Source organism: Kogia breviceps, chromosome 4, assembly GCF_026419965.1.
Source record: "Kogia breviceps isolate mKogBre1 chromosome 4, mKogBre1 haplotype 1, whole genome shotgun sequence".
NCBI classification, from domain to species: Eukaryota; Metazoa; Chordata; class Mammalia; order Artiodactyla; family Physeteridae; genus Kogia; species Kogia breviceps.
Window position 1 is genome coordinate 100447439 of NC_081313.1, and position 18547 is coordinate 100465985.

Consider the following 18547-nt stretch of genomic DNA (forward strand, 5'->3'; position numbering starts at 1 on the left):
ACCTGCCTTCCCCTATTGTTGGTTAATGAGCTAATAATAATGAACAGTGCCTGAAACACTCAACACTGATTAGAGAAAGGTAAACATCTTTTACACTAATAACATATTTTGTCTTGAGCAGGTGAGGAAAGCAGGAAATTGGTGGTTTCCAGTGTCACTAATGTCCTGCTAATGTCAAATCTGAAAATTGCCAGACACAAGCCTTCGTCTACTTTGCCTGCAGGAGCTCCTTAAAGGTGAATTGTTCGTGGGTTAATTTTTCAAATTGTCCTCCCAAAACACTTGCCCACAGTTTGGGGCCTGTTTGTCCTCTCAGGTTAGCCAGCTTCCAGGCTAATCTGGTACACGTTTAAATAAGGATTACTATGATAGCAATATTTTTCTTCATATAAATAATTTGTATCTAGAGCTGGATGTGTCCCCTGGGTGTATATATGCTCTTGTATATTTCTAAGAAATGCTAATCAAACCAGAGAGTGGTTATTCTTACAATGCTTGCCCTGCATCCTTGGAAGTGCTTGGTAATGATGACAAAAGTCAGAATCTGTTCATGTATGATAGTTTCTTTTTAAAATGTCAGCTAGAGTTTTATCCATCACAGACAAGTTTCAAGTCATGTGAGCTTGTTAAACAATTTGTTAATACAAAAGGCAATTAAGCAAAACCACCAACCATACACATGGCTTTAAGATCTTAATCTAAAGTGAAATTCATATCATTTATTTATATGTAACAATAAATGACCACTCTAGACACTTGAAATCATTTATTCAAGGCATTTTTACATAATCTTGCAATCATAGTGTAGGCATATAATAAAAGAATGTGAGAGTGTAAAGAAGAATATAAAGCCAGTGTCTGGGCATTTAAAATAAGAGCTCTTCAAAAAAGTTAAAAATGTTTTACAACTAGAATTCCTGAAAAATTGGGCAGAAACTAAAACTTCATTAAAAACATTACAATACCAAATCACATGTTACTCAGTTAATAGCAAGCAGTTATATATTAAATGTTTATAACCTGTGAGCTAAGACAACACATTTTACATTCAAGTTGAAATAATTCAGCACCATTTTGGCTAGAAGGATAAATGAGAAATGCCTTAAGTGTTCAAGAGTGGCCCAGGACTTTTGGTAGCTGGGAATGAAATATGGCTATTGATTGAATATATTGATTGCAAATGTGAATTCTAAACATAAAAAATATAGAAAAGGGTAATTTTTACTTATCAGTTATACTGTTACTATCAAAACAAGCTATTTTTAAAACAAAATATCTTCTGACCAGAAATTCAATATTTTAACAAATTTGGTAAAGAAAAATTTTTAGTACCATGATAATTTTAGTGAACTGCATTTCCTCTACAATCTAAGTATTGGGAACGTTTGTGAGTGTGATTATCTCCTATGAGGTCAAGGAGAAAAAAAATTGTTCATTATTAAAAATAATGCCTAATGAATAATTAGATGATAGCAATTGTGAATAAAGTCATTATGTAAAAATATAAAGATTTCCTGGAAATAGGCAAGTTATGTGTTTGTACGTTATGGTACCGTTGTGAGACTGAATCCTAGCCTCAAAGGTCAAGACATCTTTAATACACACTGTGGTCTGGTCTGAATAATTATGAGGCCACTAATATGGCATGTGGAAGACTCACTAAGTTATCTTCCCATTTAGCCGACTTTTTCACAGTTCTTATTAGTTTAAAAAACAGTCTCTTTTCAGTACTCAACATTCTTTGTATCATTTCTACTTCCTATTTAAAACATTTTTTATTTAGAGTTTGGTAAGACTGGATTATATTTTTTATTTTATTAATGGATAAATTTTATCAGCTAATCATTATCTGTGAGTCTTGGTGGTTATTTAGAGAAGAGATTCCTTGAGGTTCAGAAATATTGAGTGTTAAATCAATATTTGTGAGTTATTTGGGAGTGATTAGGGGTGGGGAAGAATATTTATATAAGGAATACGTGAGAATCTTTAACTTCTTAATCGAAACTTTTTTTTTCTAAAATCAGTGAAATAGTATGTGTTGTATTTAAAAGGCAAACAATTCAGGGGTTGGAAACATAGTTTTAACTATTAGTAACACATACATGCCTATATCTATTCATTTTTAGCTTTTTTTAAATAAAATATGGTCATGAAAAACAATAGTGCTTAAAACAGAAATTTTTTTAGACATGTACTTATGATGTTAAAAATGAAATAAGCTGAACCTCATCGGTAATAATGACATTTCAAATACTTATTGAGGTTAGGGACAATCATTTTCATATCCCAATGCCTAGCATATGAGTGCCTAGTGTATATTAGGCCTTTAAATGATGATGGATGTACAGATAGATGGAAGGCCCATGGAATGATAGTAAATACATCTTCTCATATGTATCCAAAGGCCATGATATTAGCTAGTTTTTAGAACAGGGGTAAGAATCTTAATGAAATGATAGGTCTTAAATCTGTAGATGCCAGTCTGGCTCAGTATTAATACTGACAGTAGTTTTTGTTTTTAAAAAAGCTAGTATATTAAAATATCTCTATTAGAAAAGATTACAATTTAAAAGGATCATTCTACAATCTTAAAACTAAAAGCAATTTAAGGCAAAGAGGTACATCAAAGAAGCTATTCCATAGCTCAGATACTAGCTCAGTGGAAGTTCTGGGTCTCTATCAAGCTGTCTGTGTTGTCTCTTGGTAAGTGTGTGCCCTGGCAGATGAGGATCATGTGGCCCACTCTATCTGCCCTTGATTACTGTCCATCTCTAGCCCCTCTTGCCTTGCTAGGCACTCGTTGAGTGCAGAACGGTTATTTGTAGCCGGTGTTGACATTATAACTCCATGACATATAATACAGGGATGCCAACTCACTTTTAAATTCTACCTAATGTGTCCTGGCACTGCAAATACCTTGCTTGAGATTTTAATACTGGTTAAGGAAGGAAAACGTCTGCTTAAGCACCACTAACTTAAAAGTGTAATTTGATTTCTTTCTGTACCTTTTGAATCTCGGAAAAATAGAAATTCTCCAAATTCTGTTGTGGCACATGGTTTCACAGTTTAAAATAAAATCACAGCTGTCTCATGCAACACAGTCCTTGGTTTTGCAGAAAGTTGTTTTTTTTTCCTTATTCACCAACATCTCAAGTATATAATGCTATGTGCTTTGCTAATTTGTATATTTCAGACACTCACAAAAAAACATGTATGACTGATTCCTGGATGACCTAGGATAATGTCCTTGTATCCATATACATTGTCATTTATTCTGGATAATTTAAAATTTTTCAGTCTTATTCTTTTTAAAGCTGATCATTTAAAAAATGTAGAAAAGTTGAAAATCCTAAGGTGTTTTTCATTAATATTTCTAAGTATTTTAGAGACAGTTGTGGTTTGGGGGACTTGTTTGAATGATTTTCATGTAAGCAAGGAAATTTTTTTGGCTAATAGTTTAATATACTTAAATGCATACTATCTCTGGATGTATTACATCTATCATCAGAATGACTTCCCATTGACATAGCTGTCCTATGTATAGCAGTCCCCAGAACAGTAATTTTAAGAATGCCAATTAAAAGGTCTCTGCCTGTAGGAAAACTAAAGAATAGAGGGGAGCATCAACAAAGGTCAGACAGGAGTTGGGCAGCTCAATTACTTAATTAATTCCAAAACAAAAGCTGACTTAAGTCAGAATGAAATTTTACACTTGACAGAAAGAAAGGAGTTTATCTACTAATTTTAAAATGTAAACATAAATTTTATATAGGGTGTAACTATCTGAATACATATATTGCCATTTCTCTGCTATATAGTAATATTTCTTGACACCAATGGTAACATGTTTGTTCCTTCTTCAGCACCATATGTGTCCATATCTATTTAAACAGTAGGAGCCTCATTTCTGAAGTAATCTATGCTAGGGCATATATAAGCCAGTTATTATTATGGTTCACTAAAGTTTCAGAACTTTAGAAAATTCTCAGTTTAAAATAATTTTGACTTATTCATTGAAATATTTTTCTTCGTTTTGCACTATAATTTCAGAAGGAGCATAAGAAATTTGGATTTCTTTGAAAGAGCCAAGTGTGCAATTACAGACTTGAAACACTGCATTAATTCACAAAGTAATGTGAATGATAATATTTAAAATTTCCCAAATAATGCCGATTTAAATGTTCAAAATCCAGTTATGTGCTTTGTTACAAAACAGTCCAAACAAAAATTCCTTTGTTGTTTTCTGTTCTCTCTTTCAAAATACATGAATCCTACTGAAGTTAATCTATTTTTTCCCACTTCAGAACACCAGGTACTGATTTATCCATTGGAAGTTTTGGCTTGCTTTCTAATACCTAGATTAAGAAAACAAAATAAGACAAATTATTAACCTGATAATACTCTGAATGAGTATAATAGACAAGTTTAAAGTCACCTTTATATTTATTTATTTTATTTTTTTTTTGCAGTACACGGGCCTCTCACTGATGTGGCCTCTCCCGCTGCGGAGCACAGGCTCCGGACGCACAGGCCCAGCGGCCATGGCCCACAGGCCCAGCTGCTCCACGGCATGTGGGATCCTCCCAGACCGGGGCACGAGCCCGCGTCCCCTGCATCAGCAGGAAGACTCTTAACCACTGCACCACCAGGGAAGCCCTAAAGTCACCGTTTTAAAATGTGTGTGTGTGAGTGTGTGTGTGTGTGTGTACAAATAGATGGATAGATAGCAATTTCCCTCCACCAAAGCGATAGTCACCTTCTGAAATCCATTAATACATTATTTTAATACTGATTTGAAGAAAGTGACTATGTCAGTAGCAGAAAGTGTATGCCTGATACCTACAGACTTGATGTTTAGAGTTAAAAGAAACATCCTCTGAAATAATCAAGGCTAAAGCAGGATTTATAGGAACAGCAGCCCTGGCCAGGTGAGTTCACTCCATGCAGCAAGTGTGGCATGTCCACTAAGAAGCAGGTTCATGACCTCTGCACTGTCCTGCATTAGTCCTTTCCCAGCATGGTTCTGGATGTAGAATGTTACATTAACAGGCCGAGACTGGGTCAAAGCCAATAAATCTAATATTGTATTTATATTGTGATCATAGATCCCCATGTAAATGAAATAAGAATCACTTAGGCCAAATCATAAACCATCAGTTTCCAAATAGTCATTTCTATGAAAAAAGAACTTAATCATGGTATCTTAGAATTGAACTGGGCCACAGAGTCACTTGGTTCTTACACTGAGTTTACAGTGAGGAAAATGAGGGAGATAGGACCCATCAAAGGCACACACTTTCTTACTGGGTGGTTTTTACACACCAATAGAATGCTCTCAAATATTTGATTAGCATGAAAAACAATCAGTGAACTAAGAGATGATGTGTCTTTAAGAGTTAAAGTACAATAATGTTACCAAGAGCATCACACACACACACTTGCTTACAGAGCCACGGACTGACCACATGGCTTTAGGCAAGATACACACCTTGCTCAAGAAACTTCAAAGACTTCCCGTGGCCACCAGCATGGAGTTCAAACTTTTTAGCTTGCTCTTCAGTGCTCGCTTTGATCTGGTCCCAAATTTTCCATTCTTTTTGCCCATGAAACTTATGCCTTAGCCAGACTAGAAGACTTGCTTTTCAAACATGCCCTGCAATTTCTTCTTGCCATGCAGTTGCAGGTGATGTTGACTCCTCCCAGCATGCCCTTCCTTAACTCTCTCCAGTGCAGTCCTCCTCAGCCCTCAAGGCCCAATTCAAATGCTGTCCTAAAGCCACTCCTGAATCTCAGCCAGAGAAAATTTCGCCTTCCTCTGAACTCTGATCCCTACCAAGGGAGGCGAAAGTGAAAGTCAAAATATAAGAGGTGAGCATCATTCTAAAGGTGAGGGTTTCTTTCGCAAGTCAAGGTTTCTGTACTTCTCCCATTATTTTCCACTCGTAGAGAAGTATGAGCTCATTATTTTATTACAAATCACTACCTATGGGTCCTTTCATTTTTTCATATTTTCATCTGATCAATATTGCTCATTAAAATTTTACATCAACCACTCTTGCAATTTATAGTCAGTGACAAGTGGCTAAAAAAAGAGAAAGAAACTATGCTGGAACAAAAAAAACAATTTTTATTTGTTCTAAGTATCTAGCAATATCCAATTCAGTAGATTCTACTGATGACAAGCAAGACACCTTCTATACAACAACAGAATCACCTCACCAGACCTTTTCCTCATGGGAGGGCAGCAGTTGTACCTGAGAGTCACTTAGCTTATTGTAGCAGAGGTCATCCTGTTCTGACTGCATTTTATTTTACCCCTAACCATGGAATTTTCATATTGTATCAAAAATGAAAGTGCCAATGAATACATAATGAGTGAATAAATTAAGGAATTATAAAAATTAAGAGAAATTAATCCAATCCACTTATTTTAAATTATTTTACTTTAAGTTACTCCTCTTCTGAGGATTTTCAGTTATACGGTGATCAGCTCCACACAATATGGGCCATAAACAGCCAGGTTTTCTGTATTTTGGGCATGTTCAGAAGAATATATTTGATAATCTTCTTTCAGTGCTACTCCTTTGCTGTCATAGACTACATCTGTCTCTAATGCTATGATGACACTTAAAAAGCACAGGCTTTGCTCCTGTATGGAAATAAGGAAAAGGCTCCCCTCCAAGATGAATGTAGCCCACTCCACTTTAAGCTCCACCTTCCTCCTGGCTAGGATCCCCAGTAGTGGGCAAAATATGCACAACCAGATAGGTTTATCTGTACTTTGGAAAGCCCACAAACTACAGGTTCATCTGCAGCAACCACTGTCCTGGTTTGTGTAGCAGGGAGAAATTTCTATAAATTTTAAGTTTCTAGTGTAGCTCTGTTAGACACCTTTCTGCATGATCCATAAGCACTGACTGGTGCCTCTCACATCACAGCAAAGCTGACGTGTTCAGTATCACTCTAATGGTGTTCTTGTGTTGGGAAGGTATCACTCACAGGTGGCATATGTAGTTAGAATCTATAACCCAGCATCACTAGAGCAGGCAGTGCTTAAGGGGTCAAGGTGGGACAGAGAGACAAGAACGCAAAACTACCTTTTAATTACTCTCATCAAAGCACCACGCCTGTAATATTTACATGCTGGGATTCCTTCTAAGATTTCATTCAAAGAAGGGTTTCAGGACTAGGAAAATTATGAAGGCACCTCCATACAAGCCTCCTTTTGCAGGGTATTTCCCTATTACTTGTGTTTGTAAGAATTCAAATATGTGCAATCTTGATTTCTACAGAACAGGTGGTCTGACGTCTTCAGCTGCATACTTTAAGACAGTCACTTTCAAAGTGTACTTTGAAGAACTCTAGGAATTTCTTCAGGGCTCCTTCATGGACTATGGGGAAGAGGCAGGAAACCCAACTCTCTGGGCTCCCACAAGTTTATCCACACTGCATGTTGCATATTTTACAGACTCAGCTGCCACAGGCTTTGAGGGTAAACAATGTGTTCTCTGTCTTGTCTTAAAAACTAAGTTTCAGAGTGATAAAAACCTGAGTACATCCCCTCCTCCATTCTCTAGCATTATCAAAAAAAGATCAGCTCTAATTATGTTATAGTACAGACTCTACCGTTTTCTACCTTTGGTCTATTTTACAAGGAAGCTGCAGTAGTAGTGAAAACAAATGTGTATAATGCCTATCAATGAACTAAAACTCATTGTCAGGAGAATTACTTAGCTAGGCAAATAGGACTCACGGTGAAATTGTGCAGCCTGAGGCATACGCATGATGTCCTGTGTAGCGAATTTCACAGCGGACGACATTGTTGGTATAGTCTGACTCTGGCACCAGGTAGCTGGGGTTCACACTGACCTAGGCAACACAAACATCATCTGTGTTTCAGATTTTATCAACAGTGTTTACTGGTTAATTTCTTCCTATTTTCACAGGGCTAGAACAGAGGCAATATGCTCCAACTAAATGAAGCAGGGAGGGGGTGTAAGTTAGGCACGTGGTTCAACTCTGGAGAAGTTATCGAAGGAGGCTGTATATTTTTCCCTAAAGTTCTTTCAAATAAGAATTTTAAAAATATATCTAGGTTGGTTTAGAAGTACTTCTAGAAGATATATAATTGCTTGAAGGACCATGATTATTTAACATTGGAATCCAGAGAAGAGGCCCATGAGTTGCAACTGAAATAAATTATGGGTACATATTCAACCCAAAGGTCTCTACCTTTAGAATATAGTTTCCAGGTTTTACATCTGTAATATCAATCCACTGGCAGTCTATGTCTGCATTATAGGTATCATAGCAGCCAGGACTCAGCCCCTGAAACAAATAAAATTCAAAAATTAAAAAGATGGTATATTGCTAGAATGTGCTAAAGAATATGCTTATTATTTGCAAATTAAATTTTAAGTTAGTACTTACAAGAGTTTGACATAAAACTATACTTATATTGCATCTCCTTTGAGAAGTATATATTACTCAGCCTTATAGCACCTCCAGCTAAAAAAAATACAGGACTAATATAAGTAGTAGTACATCTCGCTTCTTAAAATTGTTATAAATCACTAGTGATAAATACAATCTTAAGTGACAAAATAGGCCTCTACCAAAATTCTTGAATATTACCAATTCAGGAATAAAGGCCATGTAATAATCAACTTGACTCAAATGTCTTGTTATCAATGGAACTCTCTCCAATTTCTCTTCTTGGAAATTACCTTCCTATACTCTGAATACCCAAGATACTCTGTGTATAGATTTTATGGTATTTATCCTTCTCTCCTCTATATTAAAATCATACTATATAAGAATATATCTAACTAGAGATTGTAAGCTCCCCAAGGACAGAGTCTATATTGCATTTTTGAATAGTTAACACTTATGAAGTATGTATTATATGCCAGGATCAATTAAACATGTTAACTATATAAATTTAATTCTCACAACTACACGAGGCAGGAGGTAGTATTAACCCATTTTACAAATAAAGAAACTGAGGCATTATAAGGTCACTTAGGTCACCCAAGAATATATAGCTAGTTAATGGCTGAGCTGGTTTTGAGTTTAGGCATTTCGGGGACAGGGTCCCTGATTGTAACCACCACACTATGTTCTTTTTCACATCATTGCTGAATATTTTGTTGTATTAAAGGGATGATTGCCACATCAACTCTACTTGCAAAGATATTCACTTCAATAAATAAATGAGTGCCTTCTACAGTCTGAGAAGAGAAAAACACCACTAAGATATGGATCTTGCTCTCCAGAAAGTTATAGCCTGGTGAAATTTGCCCAAATTGGAGTCCATAGGTATATTCTTGATTCCACTGGTTCTTCATCACATGTTTTAACTGTTGTATTTGCAGTCTAATACTAATCAAAATGAATTTAAAAGTATAGGCTAGAATCATTTAAACTCAATACCACGATTTAATTTCAGCATCCAAAATTGTTTGGTGCTTAAGATCACTTTGGTCACCAGAGAGATGGCAGAATCATCTAACGCGTGTTCTACCAGTGCTGGTTTGCCTGTGGTTTGATTTGGGAAGAATGGGGGAGAACTGTGCTCTCATACAGCACACCAAACTCAAAAAGTACCTGTGCCACAGCAGTGAGAACCATTTTCCCACTTTGGTCCATATCAACTTGTGATCATTCGTTAACCTTATGTTAAGTAGTAAATATATAATGAAGAAATTTCTGTTTCTGATTTCCAGCACATAATTCTGATTCTGGCACATAATATATATTCAGTAAGTGTTAGCTATTATTGTTGCTACTACTACCACTACTACTACCACTACTACTACTACTATTACTACTACTACCACCTTCATGGCACTGTAAGGGATTCACTGGATTAGATACCCATTTAAGACTAGTTTAAATAATGCTACAATGCTTATCTTACCTTTAAGTGAACAAAAGAGCTTTAAAGAATGCTGAAATTGCCACTCTACCTTACTCAAGTGGCAGAATTGAAGTATAAGCTTTGATTATTTGAACTGGCAAACAAAAAAGGAGTTTTTCAGGGCAGCAAGCAAACAGTCATTTCCTGTATTCAAACTTTAAAAACTAAAAAAAGTGTAGAACCTTAGCCAAGGCTGTATAGATTAACTATTTGGTTTTAGCAAAACATAACTGTTTGTTACATAAATTAATGAGGTTAATGTAACTTTCTAGTTTCATACATATTTAATATGTAAATTTGTTATCTAAGAACTTATATGAAAGTATAAATATAAAGAAGTCACATCTAGTATTACTTTTGGATACATTTAAAAACTTTATAATACAACTAATCTAAGTCAATACTGGGACTTTGTGAGAATTTTTTTTCCCTTTAAATGAAGCCCATGTTCAAGAAACACCAGTCTAGTGAAAAACACAAATACATTAGTTCATTTGTAGTGTAAGACCTAGTGAATAATGGTTAAATAGGACACAAACAGAGGATAATTAACAAGAAAGCTACCTCACTTCATTATAAACATAAACTAACACACCATTGTAAAGCAATTATACTCCAATAAAGATGTTAAAAAAAGAAAGCTACCACATAAAAAGAAGTAGGGTCACCCCCCCCCACGGAACTGGGGGGCTGACATGCTATAAATACCTATAGTCTTAGATTCAAATATTTCAGCAGTGAGCTGTCCAGAGTGCCTCTTTTTCTAAAGGAAGAGAATAAACTCCAGGTCCGCTGCACAGGCGGGTACTGTGGGACTTGGAGATCACTGAGTGAAAAGGGGACCTCTGTATATACATATGTGTAATGTGTGGGTAGGTTACATCTCTTTTGCTTAAAGAGTAAGTGCTGCCCCAGGGCGAGAGGAATTGAACCATTACCCCTCCAATTGCTATGATGTTCTAAGCTGAGAGAAAGAAGCAACTATAACATTTAGGTCACCAGAAAGCTTCCTGCCACAGCCCTGGAATTTGCTTCCCAAGATGCCAGCTACTGATCCTTTTGTGCCCTGAGTTATGTACATTCACTACTCCCTGCCAAGATTTCCGCTGGAGTAAAATTATAATGTCCTTTTACAAATTAGGGTTTCTTATGGAAATACTGGCACAGCTTTTGAATGACACACATTTTCCCATTATAAGACATACAAACTGCTTAGGACAGCACTCTTTTTAAAAATCCATCCAAAGGACATCTGACATCAATTATACCGTAGGTTTAAATATATATGCATGGAGAAAACTGTGTCCTTCTCCTCTTCTTCATATGATTAAAAGAGACATTTTTTAAAGTACTTTTTAAGAAACTTATTTTCTGGCCTTTTGCTAATCCCAATCACCATTCTATTTTTAGTTTAATAGGTAGAGGGAGGAATAGTTTTGCAGGTGACAATACAGAGATATCTTTTCTACAATTGCTTACCAATCAAGTTAAAGAATACAGAATGAGTGCAGAAACTGGAAACCATTAGGATTTTTTCAGATAATAAACTACTGCTTTTCACTGTAGAACATAACAGGTAGGCACATTGACTTTCTGTGATGATGAAATACTTTAAAAGTAATTTGGATCATCAAGCTATCACTTTCCTTTTCCCAATAATTTACCAGATGGACTAGATGACCCCCTAAATAAAATAGTTTTTTTGAAAAGACAGGCTGCAGGAAAGAAAATAGAAGACTGTTTTCTCTCTGAAGCCTGTGCGTTCTTGATTCCAGGTTGCCACCCTACCTGTGTGTGTGCAGTACATGCAAATCGCCTATGGTAGCCGTAGTCACAGGACGTGTCCTCAAGACAGAAACTTGCTTTGTGGCCTTCAGCCACTCTCCTCTGGGTGCTGGCATCAAGCAGGTCATAGTGGCTGAATTCATCCATGCTGTGGTAATGTCTAATGTCCCACACAACACAGAGACAGTGGTCAGTAACATACAGAGAAAGCAATGAGGATTCTAGATAATATCCCCACTGCTTCCCGCACTTGTTTTCACATCAAAATTGAGATCAAGTTGATTTCTTGATCAACTTGAGATCAAGTTGATCTTCTTAAAGGTAGATTCATGCTAGATGTTTTTTCCAGGACAAAAATCTATCAAAATCGTAAGGCTTTAACTTTGCTACTAGGAAAAAAAGACCTACGTTGAGTACTTTGCTTTTCTATTTCACCCTGTTTTATCTTTGAATATTAAATAGAGATAGATAGTAAATTATCTCTGTTTAAGTGAAACTTGCCATATGTTCTCTAGTATATCTCCTTTGGCTGCCACTACCGATGCTTCATTCCAAAAAAGAAGAGCACTTGTCTCTTGGGAGGTTTCTGTGAAATTTTTAAAAATTGTGTTCTCACACATTTAAAATCCTTACTAAAATGCAAAGGAGAAATAAAGGCATGTTTTATCCACCATTATTATCTAACTAATATAAGCTTTTATTTAGAAATAATTCTATTTTATCAGCAAATTAGGTGCTCACATCTATTTTCCTCCTTTCATTAAAGTGAAGGTGCTGAGCTGTTCATCTTGTCACATAAGGAAAGAACAAGAAGAAATGGCTTGAACTATAGAAAGTTTAAGGGCACAAAACAGGATTTCCTGGCAGTAAACACCTAGGCAAGTTACCTAGTCAAACTATAGAGTTACCTTATGTGAAAATATGTAAATTTAGGATAAAATAAGCAACTACCTTGGGTTTGATACAGGCCTTTTAAAAGATTGAGTTAGGCCCTTCTCAGTTCATGGAGTAAATCATCTACATCTTTCTTTGAGAACGGTATCTGAATCCTTTTCAGAATGTGTGATCTTTATTAAATGCTATGAAATGCTAACTAACTGTAGATGATCTTCACTGTAATAGGCTTTTTAGAACTCTTACCTGTAGTATATCGGGATAAGATTCTAGTGAAGCTAATTGCTGTATCCTATCAACAGTTTTAATAAGCTGGGCTTAGAGTTTCCAGTTTAAAAGATAACAGGATATAGTCGTTGATGTATTATCTTAAAGATAGATTTCCTTGATTATGTCAAATTACATACAGAGAAATTCTAAACGTAAATAACAGCAATTTTCTCCCTTTGTGTAAGAATCTGTCATATCAAGAATCATCTGTAAAATGAAAAAGCAACTCAAAAGTACCCAAGAGGCCCATCCACTTACTGGTGACAACTATGCCATTCCCAGGAATATCTCGGTCGGCTTGGTAAGAAATCTGATGTCCCTTGGTTTTTCACTCTTTGGGGAAATCTTAGCAGCACCCTGTGATCATAATCTCTGACATCTGCCCTGTATGCTGAGCTGTGATTTTGAAAAAAGAAACACTATTATTTTCACAGAATATTAACTAAAGACAAAATTACAAGCAAAACCTTTCCATTTTATAATGGTCACTACCCTCTTCCCCCAACTAGGCTATCAGTTCCAAGAGACCAGGGCACTTTGCATACATTTTTTTCTTAAACAGTTAACTAAGATGTAAAGTGGGGAAGTAACTCTAATAAAAGAGTATTCCCAGATTAGATAAATAATTTAGTAACTGTCTTTAAAACAACGGCATTACTGTGGTAATATCATAGGGAATGCAATGGTGTGTGATGCCAGACTCTAGAATGAAGATGATGAGCTTGGATTTCTTCTTTTCTTTTAGCTGGACAGTTATAAAGGAAGTGGAAGAAATTTACAAAATAATTTTTTTCTTATTTATTTTGTGTGAATATATATATTTAAATACTATTGATGACCTTATTTTACATTAAAAAAATGTTTTATGCATTTTCTCACATCATCTTTTGCTCCCTCTGCTGGTTTCCCAGCAGCAAAACTCAAGGAATTCCATTCCCCAAATTGCTAAGATTTTATTTGAGGACGAGTGCAAAAACAAAGATCTTGCTCATGCTCTTATTCTGGCTGAAGTAATACCAAAATGACTAAGTTACTTGTGGCTTCAAATAAAAGGAGAAAACTATGACACCCAATAAGGGGTGCCGGACTGGCAAAGTGGCTCCCAATCTTTTAAAGGGGAATTAACAAGCTCTTCCATTACAGTATTTTTTCCACGTGATAGCAGTTTAATAAAACCTTATTGGAAACAGTTGGCTCCAGAGTTTAAGGATCTTGGAAAAAGAATAGGAGACATCCCTCCCTCCCCCCACACACACTCTCCAGGATAAGGGTTTGTTTCATCTCCCTGACTTGTGCCACAGTTTGAAAGTCAGAACCCACAGAAATCTTCAAAATGTTAACTCTCCATCCAGGTCAGCATGCCCGGGAGAACACGTTCCACTTCCCAACTCTTGTCTGCACGGAACAAGAGTGGTCAGAACCAGGCACTTGAGCAGCATCCCCGGAACCAAGACGGAGGAGCTGGGCCGAGGAGATACAGCCGGTACCTGGCCAAGCAGTTTTCCTCCGCAGCGCATCTCAGGTTGTACATGGCCGTCTTTTGCACGTACGTGGACGCCTGGATGTAGTAGGGGTCGGGCACCAGGTCCGGAAGACCTAAATGTCAGCCAGGCGATAGGGAAAACAGTGAGACAACTCAGCGGCCCTCACCCTGGCTCCGGGTCCCTCCATGTCCCTTACTCCTCACCCTTCACCCAACCGGACTGCGGCTGTAGGGCTGCGGCTAGCAAAAGAATGGGGACGCCCAGGGCTGCAAAGCAATGTGGAAAAAAAGCAGGAGGGGCCAGGCGCGCGGTTTGCACCAGATTCCAGGGCTGCCTCTGCAGGAGCAGGGGGAGGGATGGGATCTGCATGGACTGAGGCCTGCCGCGCCCAGGCAGCCACGTCGGGGAGCCACAGAGTTGGGGAAAGGGTGCGCGGGTGTTTCCGGCGACTTGGGGTGCTTACCATACTGGAAGTAGCCGGTGCCATATCCGGGCCGGTACCTGCTCCCAGGCCTGGGCCTTTCGTATGTGTCGTAGTAGTTGTAATAGGGGTTGTCGTCGGTGTACTTGTAGGGGTTGTACGGGTCGTCGCCCACCATGCCGTCCACGTCCACGCGGTTGGGCGGCCGCAGGTTACTGAGCGCCGGGAGCTCTCCTGGCGCCGTCTGGTTGCCGGTGCGCGAGGCCCCAGACATCGAGTAGCCAGCTTGGAACCAGTGGCGGGCGGCGGGCCTGGGGCGGCCAGCTGCGGCTCCGGACGAACCGGCCGTCCGCGCCCGCGCCGCCACGGTGCGGTTGTTGCGGAGCAGCAAGATGGGTGTGCGCAGCTGCGGGGCGGTGGCGTTGGCGGCGCCCGGGGCGGTGGCGCCCGGGTCCCGTCGGCGCTGTGGCTGGTACTGTGAGCCCAGGCTCAGCAAGCTGAACACCTGCCCGTTGTTCTCCCATTGGATCTTCTGGCGCCAGGCGCCCGGAGCCGCCGGCTGCTCGCGAGGGGGCTGCTGGTGGCCGGCGGCCGGCGGGGCGCAGCGCACGAGTGCGCAGAGCTGCAGCGGCCCGAGCAGGAGTGCGGTCCAGGCGTAGCGCATCGCTCCCTTTGCTGGATTGTCCCCGCTCCGGGAGGACGTAGTTCGGAGAAAAAAAAAAAAAAAGACGGGGCTCAAATCACGAGAGAGAGGGAGAAATCTTCAACTAGGGAGGCGGACTGGGCTCGCGTGTATCTCAGTCCCCACCAAGCAGTGCCAAGGGTGGGCTGCAGACCCTCTCCAGTACAGGCGGCTGCTGGGACGTGGCACTCGCCTCTCTCCTCTTTCTCAGTCCTTCTGGAAGGCGACGGGGAGCGGCGTGGCGGCCCCAGCGAACGGGCAGTGTCTGGAGTGAAGGAAGGAGGAGAGATTTTAAACTTTCTGGCACATTTGCAAAGTTACACAAGCCGTTCTGGCCCGGCCGCCCCTCCGCTATTTGTTCACGTAATGTGATTGGAAACGTGCAAGGCGGACAGCTCCTCGCCTCTGCCCCTCCCTCTCCTCCCCGTCTTGTCCTCCTCCCCCCAGACACGTTGCACAGGGAGCGTTAAGGGGAAAGAACAAAACGGAACACACATCCTGAGACACACTCGGCTTAATCTGGGGCGAACATGCAGGAATTTCAAAAGACTCAGACAGGCAAAGCCAGCCAGGCCATGGGGCGACGCCAAAATATGCACGAAGAAAAATGCTATTAGGTCACCAGCCCTGCAGAGGCGGGAAGTCGGGAGGTGGGGAGGGTGCTGGGGGCGAGAGTCGGGGAGGGGGGGAGGAGGGAGGGGGGAGGGGTGGGCGGAGGAACGATTGTGACTAACTTATCCATAAGGAGTTAACCAGACAAATTTCCCAATGTACACGCCTCACTTTTATGGGAAGCGCCTTCAGCAAATAAACCCCAAGATATCATATTTTGTTTTTCTGTGTGTAGGTAATATGAGAAATGGGTTACAAATTTATTTCCTCCAGTAAATATTTTAATAACCAAAAGTAAAATTTTACAGGGAACAAAGCCAGCTAACGCTGAAATGATGAATAAACCTGTCTCTTTCAAAATGCCGGCCTGAATTGTACTTTAAGTGGAAGTGAAGAACCATCTTTCATTTCCACAGTGTCTCTCAGGAAGTTTCAGTAAAGGGGGCTAGAGCAAGTCTGCCTTAGCAATCAGAAGGCAGTTTCAAATATGCATTTCATCTGATTTTTTTCTCTTTATATGTTTAATAAGGAGGTTTGACTTTGGATTTTTAAAAAACTTAAATAACCATTTGTTAAATGTTGAAAAGCCAGTAAAGAATCCTTTGGTGTTTGATTGATCTTGCAAGCTAAACAAAGAGGTTAATGAAGAAACAGCCTTGGGTTTCAGATTTTGGTAAAGAGAAGGGAATGGGAGTGGCCAGAGGAGAATGTGTAGGAGAATGTGGGTAGGAGGTAGGTAATGCTGACTGGAAAGGGATGCTTAATGGACAAGTTGTTCACATGCCACTCATGGTTTGGGCAGTGCTGGAAGCATTTCAAAGAAAAATATTTAACGGCTTGGTGTAAAACTACAGTCAGAACCAGGTTTTATTAACCTTTTAATTGGACTCATCATTGATTGGGCTTTTGTCTAGATACAATTCAATATTCACCTATCACTGTTGGTCTCTGTCTCTTGATGATTAACCACCACATTTGGGTTGTGTTGTGGACCTCTGCTAATTTGACTGCCCAACACACATTTCACTTGTTTTCTGGTCAGAACAACTGTATTTTCCTTTTGGAAACTTCCCCTACCCAGTTGCATGGTGGGACTGACTGAGCATTCATGAGACTTCCCCCACTTCAAACGGTGGTCATTAGACTCAAGCATGGCTAATCAAACCATCTCCCTAGAATTCAAATCTTGAGCAGAAGTACAAAAAGGTCAGAATTATTGGAGCCTGCTCTTCCCGCTAGTAAAGAAAGTTTCTGTGAGTTGTTGCTACACAGATTCCCCTTAAGGTGTCTTAGGCCAGTACCTTCGAAGACCTGGTTCTTCAGCTTTTCCTTCCATTTTTCCACTGCATTCCTTTGTGGCTTAATGTGGTCAGAGTCAATTTCTGTTGTTTACCACTCAAGAACCCTGACTGACACTAAGGTGAGGGTTGGCTGGTTCTCTCAGGTAATCAGATCTCATGATTCTGAATCCAAGATGATGCATTTGGCTTTTACTGAGTCAAGTTAGATTTGCTCTGCCATGTCCACACATCATCCTTGATCACAAACGGGTGTCAGGTGGAAGCTTGCCTATGGATTGCCAGATCTCTTACTTAAATGTTGAAGATAAAAATTTAAGTGCAAATCCCATGGGTGATGGCAGGTCAGCAGTGGTATCCCTCTGTATGAAGTTCAGAGATATCTCTAGCTATCATGTTATAGAGTTGCGGCAGAACTTAAACTACTCAATTCCCCAAACGCATTAAGAGAAGGAGTAAAAAGAAGAAGCAGGTGTATATAATTTGGATGGACGGGCCAAATTATAGGAGAATCAGGAAGGGAGACAGTGTAATTATCTCTCATCAGAAAAATGTTCTGTATTCACCCATGAAGAGCTCATTCTCCAGGAAAGAGACGCCCACAACTGCTAAGGCTTGACCACACACTGCTGAGGGAAGACCTCTGCTATGGAGTTCAGACCGTCAGAGTGGCAGACCAGAGTGTCCCTTAATGGGAGGGTAGAAAATTTTTCCTGGATCTTGGATAAAATACTCTTGCTTCCAATCCTGGTGTTTACATAAAAAAACTGTGTATCTTTGGACAGCTGACTTACTTTCCCTGGCTCTTAGTTTTATGTAGGATTCAAGGATTAACTCAAATCCTTTCTAAAGTATTTTCCCTGTTTTAAAATCACTGATTTTTGTGAATAGCCAAGTAACTCCAGTTACTTTCAATTCATTCACTATAACGTTTCATTATGATTATTAATATTTAATTGAATAACTAACTCCTTTAGTTGGACTTTAAAGCTTTGGATGTATTTTATGTGTGAGAGTGTGCAGACTGCCATTTTCCCTTTTTACATATTTCCCATCAGAAATTCAGTGTACATTGGTTTTACAAATATTTCTTGAATACAGTTATACTGTGAAGTGTACTATACAGTAATGGTGATTTGCCCACCTGGGCACTTAATGAATGTCAATTGATTAACTCATTAT

General features: G+C 39.2%; 1 protein-coding gene and 1 long non-coding RNA gene across 3 annotated transcripts in view; one reads left to right on the forward strand and one right to left on the reverse strand.

Annotated features, from left to right (window-relative positions):
- LOC131754368 (uncharacterized) overlaps positions 1-5932 on the forward strand; it is a 24599-nt gene extending 18667 nt beyond the window's left edge. Inside the window, exons 4-5 of the long non-coding RNA XR_010840215.1 lie at positions 122-236; positions 4470-5932. This is a non-coding gene — a long non-coding RNA (uncharacterized lncRNA). The remainder of the gene's footprint in view (positions 1-121; positions 237-4469) is intronic.
- LOX (lysyl oxidase) lies at positions 551-15839 on the reverse strand. 2 transcript variants are annotated; one of them, XM_059059879.2, is made up of 7 exons: positions 14816-15839; positions 14356-14464; positions 13127-13264; positions 11708-11864; positions 8233-8328; positions 7754-7869; positions 551-4355 (listed from the first exon to the last, which is right to left on the reverse strand). In XM_059059879.2, the coding sequence occupies exons 1-7, from the start codon at positions 15435-15437 to the stop codon at positions 4349-4351; spliced, it is 1245 nt and encodes a 414-aa protein (XP_058915862.1). In that variant the 5' UTR covers positions 15438-15839; the 3' UTR covers positions 551-4348. The 2 variants fall into 2 exon arrangements, with proteins under 2 accessions (XP_058915862.1, XP_058915863.1); XM_059059880.2 differs by lacking the exon at positions 551-4355 and having other exon boundaries at positions 7750-7869; positions 14816-15825.
- Between the last annotated feature and the right edge of the window lie 2708 nt (positions 15840-18547).